The sequence below is a fragment of the Gorilla gorilla genome, chromosome 1, assembly GCF_029281585.2.
Source record: "Gorilla gorilla gorilla isolate KB3781 chromosome 1, NHGRI_mGorGor1-v2.1_pri, whole genome shotgun sequence".
Taxonomy (NCBI): domain Eukaryota; kingdom Metazoa; phylum Chordata; class Mammalia; order Primates; family Hominidae; genus Gorilla; species Gorilla gorilla.
In genome coordinates, this window is record NC_073224.2 from 222,845,468 (window position 1) to 222,851,599 (window position 6,132).

Sequence of the window (6,132 nt, forward strand, 5' to 3'; positions counted from 1 at the left end):
TGTACATGTACACACTGATGCATGCATATATAGCCATGTATACATACATGTACAGACATATGTGAATGCTTTTGCACACACATACATACAGAGGCAGATTGCCTGGTTTTCCACTTCAGCTCTGCCATTTGTGAGTGACTTAGCCCCACTCCGTCCCTATCCAATCACAGTTACTACTTCACAGGGTTGCTGTGAGGGTTCCATGAGCTTAGGATAGGCATGTGTGTACTAAGTGCTCACTAAATGGAAGCTGTTGCCATCACAATCCCCCATCACAGGTGAACATGATCGTGCTGGACAAGGACCTGGGCATCCCCAAGCCATTCGGGCCACAGGTTGAGGAGGAATGCTGCCTGGAGATGCATGTGCGTGGCCTCCTGGAGCCCCTGGGCCTCGAATGCACCTTCATCGACGACATTTCTGCCTACCACAAATTTCTGGGGGAAGTCCACTGTGGCACCAACGTCCGCAGGAAGCCCTTCACCTTCAAGTGGTGGCACATGGTGCCCTGACCTGCCAGGGGCCCTGGTGTTTGCCTCCTTCCCTTAGTTCTCCAGACCCTCCCTCACACGCCCAGAGCCTTCTGCTGACATGGACTGGACAGCCCCGCTGGGAGACCTTTGGGACGTGGGGTGGAATTTGGGGTAAGTGTGCCTTACCCTCCCTGAGAGGGGCCTCAGTGTCCTCTGAAGCCATCCCCAGTGAGCCTCGACTCTGTCCCTGCTGAAAATAGCTGGGCCAGTGTCTCTGTAACCCTGACATAAGGAACAGAACACAACAAAACACAGCAACTCATGTGCCCAAACTGCTCCCCAAAGAATTTTGAGTCTCTAATCTGACACTGAATGAGGGGAGAAGGGAAGGAGATTCTGGGATTGCCAGTTCTTCCAGCAGCCATGCTCTGAAAATCAAGGTAGAATCCATGGAAAGGGACCCCAGGACCCCGGGACCCTAGACGTATCTTGAACTGCCATCGTCATTTCAAATACATCTCCCTCAGGGTTTCCAGGTAGCCACCCCCAATTATTCATTCCTTACCAACCTCTCAAATCCTCTTGGCTTTCTCTCTGCAGTGTGGACACTGTTGGCTAGTCCTCCCCACTCCCTGAGGGTCCAGTAAGTTAGCTTAGAACCTTCCTGGAAACATTTCATCTGAGCAGGTTTCCCCATGTGTGGGATGCTCCTTTTGCCTCATCTGTCTCAGGGATGCAGGCTCCCCCGCATGCATGGGGATTTCTCCCCAGACCAGCATACTTGTGACCTGAGAGTTCAATGTGTAAAGATGCCCCTGGTCAGCCATATCCATCTTCTCTTGCCTGGTCCTTGATTCTCTGGCCGCTCCCTGACCTTCCTCCTTCCACTGCCTTGACTTTCTTCCTTTTTATTCCTGGTGCCATCTGTCCAGGCAGCTAGACAAGAATTTGTTCACCAGCAGCCAGATTCAGGCCTTCCCCAGGGCATAATAAGTCACCAGCCCCTCCTCTCCGGACATCAGATCCAACACATAAGGACCCTGGCCTACCCTCCAGCCCAACAGCCAGTTCTGGGTCAGCTGCCAACTTAGGGGTGGTTTGATTATCCCATTGAAATTCACCAGTGCATTTGCCAAAGACCCTCTCATTTGGACATACCCAGATTCATTCCCTGGCTCCAACTGAAAAGACTCAGTTTCAATCTTTAAAAGTTCCTTTAGGGCCAGAAGAATAAATGAATTATAATCCCATTTTGAAGAACCAATTTATAACCAGTGAAAAGGTTATAATGTAATTTATATTCTTGGAGGAACAAGATTTTCATTTGGGATTATTTCCTTCAACCATTCAACAAACATTTGTTGTATGCCACTAAGCGCCAGGCACGGCGTTGGGCTCTGCAAACACAGTGGTTAGTAGCAGTCTGGACCTGGTCCCTACTGGCATGGAACCCATCACTCCTCAACATGCAAAGCCCACATTTAAAGGCCAGCCTCTGCCCCTTCAGTGATGTGCTCTTTAGAAATGCCAGTCCACTATATTCAGAAATCCGCAGGGCACAAAACTTCCAGCAAGTCACTGTTGTGGTGAAATGGGTAGTGGGGGTGGGGGGTCTTCTTTAAACAGGCCCCCTTCCCATCTACCTAGCCAGTACCCATCCAATGAGTCCCCAGAGCCTCCAGAAGCTGTTGTCTCCTCTTTGGGGGACAGCAGCTCCTGCCTTTGGAGGCCAAAGCCCCAGATCTCTCCAGCCCCAGAGCTGAAAACACCAAGTGCCTATTTGAGGGTGTCTGTCTGGAGACTTAGAGTTTGTCATGTGTGTGTGTGTTTGGTTAATGTGGGTTTATGGGTTTTATTTCTTTTTTTTTTTTTTTTTTTTTTTTTAGTCTACATTAGGGGGAAGTGAGCGCCTCCCATGTGCAGACAGTGTGTCTTTATAGATTTTTCTAAGGCTTTCCCCAATGATGTCGGTAATTTCTGATGTTTCTGAAGCTCCCAGGACTCACACACCCGTTCCCATCTCACTTGCCTACCCAGTGTGACAACCCTCGGTGTGGATATACCCCCGTGGACTCATGGCTCTTCCCCACCCCCACTTTCTATAAATGTAGGCCTAGAATACGCTTCTCTGTTGCAAAACTCAGCTAAGTTCCTGTTTCCACCTTGATGTTGAAATATCTTATGTAAGAGGGCAGGGGATGTCGTGAAGATGGCAAGAAGAGCACAGTTTCAAATTTCTGGAAAAGAGCCTGTGGTGGAGATCTAAAGATGATTAGGGAAGAGCTTGACTAAAGAACAATGAAATAAATGGTCCAAGGGGAAGTCATATGGCTGTTGGTGTGATGTTCTTTGCTGCTTCATAGACACGGCCTGGAGTGAGGCAAGCCACACACTGGGCCCTCCTGGTCCTGCAGCCCCTGCTGTTCTGGGCACAGGGTCTGGGCTCTCAGCATAGGTATCCTGAGGGTTCGGAATCCCCGACACACTCAGTGACTGCATATCACATGGCCACCACCGAAGGTCAAGACCAGTACCCGCAATAAAGTCTGACTATGTTGTTCTGATGGGGTTCCCCAGGAGCAGAGCCTCAGATGAACGTTAGGGAACAAGTGATTTATTAAGAAGTGGCCGGCGCAGTGGCTCATGCCTGTAACCTCAGCACTTTGGGAGGCCAAGGCAGGAGGATCCCTTGAGCCCAAGAGTTCCATACCAGCTTAGGCAACATAGTGAGACCCCCATCTCTATAAAAAATTAAAAAAATTAGCTGGGCATGATGGCACATGCCTGTAGTCCCAGCTACTTGGGAGGCTGAGGCAAGAGGATCGACTGAGCCTAGGACATGGAGTCTGCAGGGAGCCACGATCTTCCCACTGCACTACATTCCAACCCACATGACAGAGCAAGACCCTGTCTCAAAAAAAAAAAAAAAAGGAGCCTCCAGGGAAACCAAGATGGTAACTGGGGGAGCAGGCCAAGGAAAGGGAAGAAACCATACAAGAGTGTGAGGTGAAGCCTCAGACCGATCCCTGGAGAGCTCTGGAGCATAAATGGCACCTCTGAGCTGTCCTGTCTGGAGGCTGAGTCTTTGTCCGCCTGCACCAGTCATTGGCTCTGGGGACTCTGGCCCTCTGAATGGGCGAGGGGGCACCAGGAGCTCATAGGCAACCATCTAAAGATCACAATTGGGATTAGGAACAAAGTCACAAGCTTGTGACAAGTTCTGCTGCAACCAGAAGAGGGAACCACAACCACGGCAGGGAATCAGCCGTGTCCATTGCTCTGGGTGATGTCGTGTTCTTTTAATAAACAGCTACTACACACAAGTATTTGTGATTTGACCCATGGTATGAAAATCCGTACAACATAACCATGATCTAACAGGGTCTTTGTGAACAAACTCCTGAGGCCCTAAAATGGAGTCACCTGATTGGTTGCTGAGTCTAGAAGCTGCTTCCAAGTTCTTTGGGAGACTCCTGGGGCCCTTCGCACTCCTTAGTCCCATCTTGAGCTTCTGGACCAATGTCTTGGTGCCACTATTTTAAAGGGGCCACTGCAAAATGAGAATCACTGGTTCACTCACTCCCAGGCTTAACCCAGGGGCCCAGGCCTCTGAAATCCCCTTTTATTTGGTTTTGTTTTGTTGTTTTTTTGAGATGGAGTGTTGCTCTGTCACCAGACTGGAGAGTGCAGTAGCATGATCTTGGCTCACTGCCACCTCCGGCTCCCTGGTTCAAGTGATTCTCCTGCCTCAGCCTCCAGAGTAGCTGGGATTATAGGCAAGCACCACCATGCCCAGCTAATTTTTGTATTTTTAGTAGAAACGGGGTTTCATCATGTTGGCCAGGATGGTCTCGATCTCCTGACATTGTGATCCACCCACCTCGGCCTCCCAAAATGCTGGGATTATAGGCGTGAGCCAGCACCCTGCCGAAATCCTCTTTTATACCCAACTAATGTGGTCCAAGCCACTGCAAGGCCAATCTTTCATAGATTTCCTGACCCATCTAGTTCTGCAATTCCCCAAGGGATGCTGGGATGTTCAACAAGTTCATCCTGGTGATGTTTTCACATCTTGGCCAATCACCCACCTCAGGGTCGCTGAGTGTCACCTTGAGACTTTTGAACAGCACTTTCCAATAGAAATATAATGCAAACTACATAATGTGATTTTGAATTCCCTAGTAGCCACATTTAAAAAGTAAAATGCAGGTGAAATTAATTTTAATAATATATTTTCTTTAGCCCAATCTATCCAAATCATTATCATTTCAACATGTAATCTAAAATGTAAAATTTCAATGAGATATTTTACATTCTCATTTTTTGGTAGTAAGTCTTTGAAATCTAATGTGTATTCTATACTTATATCACACATCTATTCAGACTAGCCACATTTTAAGTGCTCAATAGCTACAAGTGGCTATCATATTGGAAGGTATTGTTCTAGAAACTTGTCTGCCAGGCTGAGCGCCAATTGTGGAAATAGGCACATTCCTTAAACCCCCAGAGTCCACTAGTTTGACTGCAATGGTTAATAAAAGTTTATTATTATAATACTGAAAAGAGAAATGTAAAATAGATACGAGCCATCACTGGCCTTGGTATGCAGACCCTTGCCCTTCCAGAAAGTCCTCTTGTCTGAACCATGGCTGCTGCCAAGTTACCAGGACCCCCCTCTCTCTCTGCAAGGTGATTGCCTTTGGCCAGTTCCCCTCTGCCCACTGTCAAGCTGGGAACCCCCCACCAGGTCCTCTTTTTCCCCTCATTGTTCCTGTGGATACAGCCTGGTTCCACATTTAATCTAAAACGTGTGCTTGGAGTCCCAGGTGAGAGCAGCTCATTATCTCAGATTCCTCCAGCATTCCAGATGGGATCAGAGCCACACCTTGGCATAGCCAAAACCCCACGGAAGTGGTTGGGGGGGAGGTCTCTCCCCCGAAACAAAAAGCAGCCAGGAATGAATCTGCCTCTCCAGTGAGAGTCATGCAGGATCCTCAGGCAAGTGGTATCAGGTCCAAGGGGCTGATGGAAAAGTTATTAGCAACTAAATATAGGAGTGACACCAAATGGCAGCATGTAGGATCCCTTCTCCAGCTGGACATGCAGAAAAAGAATGCTCCCAGGCAGAAAGCCCAACTCTGCAGCCTTGTCTCAAGCCTGGCTGATGTGAAAGACCTTCACCCCATCCCCCTGGCCAGCTGGGCTCTTTTTCAGCCCTGATCTTTGAAAAAGCAAAGGTCTTCTCTGGGTAGTCTCTAAGCAAACTGCTGGGTTCAGGCCACGACAGCTTGGCCTCAATCCTTCACCTTCCACAAGCAAAGGTCTGCTTTCTGACAGCCCTGGTTATACCCAAAGATGACTAACAGTCTCTGACCAGCATGCTAAGGCCCCATGCACAGGCTACTGTGCTACTGAAGAGCTGAAGAGATACGTTCAATCTTTAAAAGGAATGTTTTGTTTTCCGGCCAGGTACAGTGACTCATGCCTGTAATCCCAGCACTTTGGGAGGCCAAGGCGGGCAGATCACCTAAGGTCAGGAGTTTGAGACCAGCCTGGCCAATATGGTGAAACCCAGTCTCTACTAAAATACAAAAATTAGCCAGGCGTGATGGCGAGCACCTGTAATCCCAGCTACTCAGTAGGCTGAGGCAGGAGAATC

The 6,132-nt window shown here is 48.6% G+C and overlaps 1 protein-coding gene across 2 annotated transcripts in view; it reads left to right on the plus strand.

The window, feature by feature from the left end:
- The window catches only part of PADI2 (peptidyl arginine deiminase 2), a 52,704-nt gene extending 49,905 nt beyond the window's left edge, over positions 1-2,799 (plus strand). For both annotated transcript variants that reach the window (XM_004024764.5, XM_055385943.2), the window contains one exon: positions 279-2,799. In XM_004024764.5, coding sequence (XP_004024813.4) covers positions 279-512 — 234 coding nt within the window. In that variant the 3' untranslated portion in view covers positions 513-2,799. The remainder of the gene's footprint in view (positions 1-278) is intronic.
- The last annotated feature ends 3,333 nt before the right edge of the window (positions 2,800-6,132 follow it).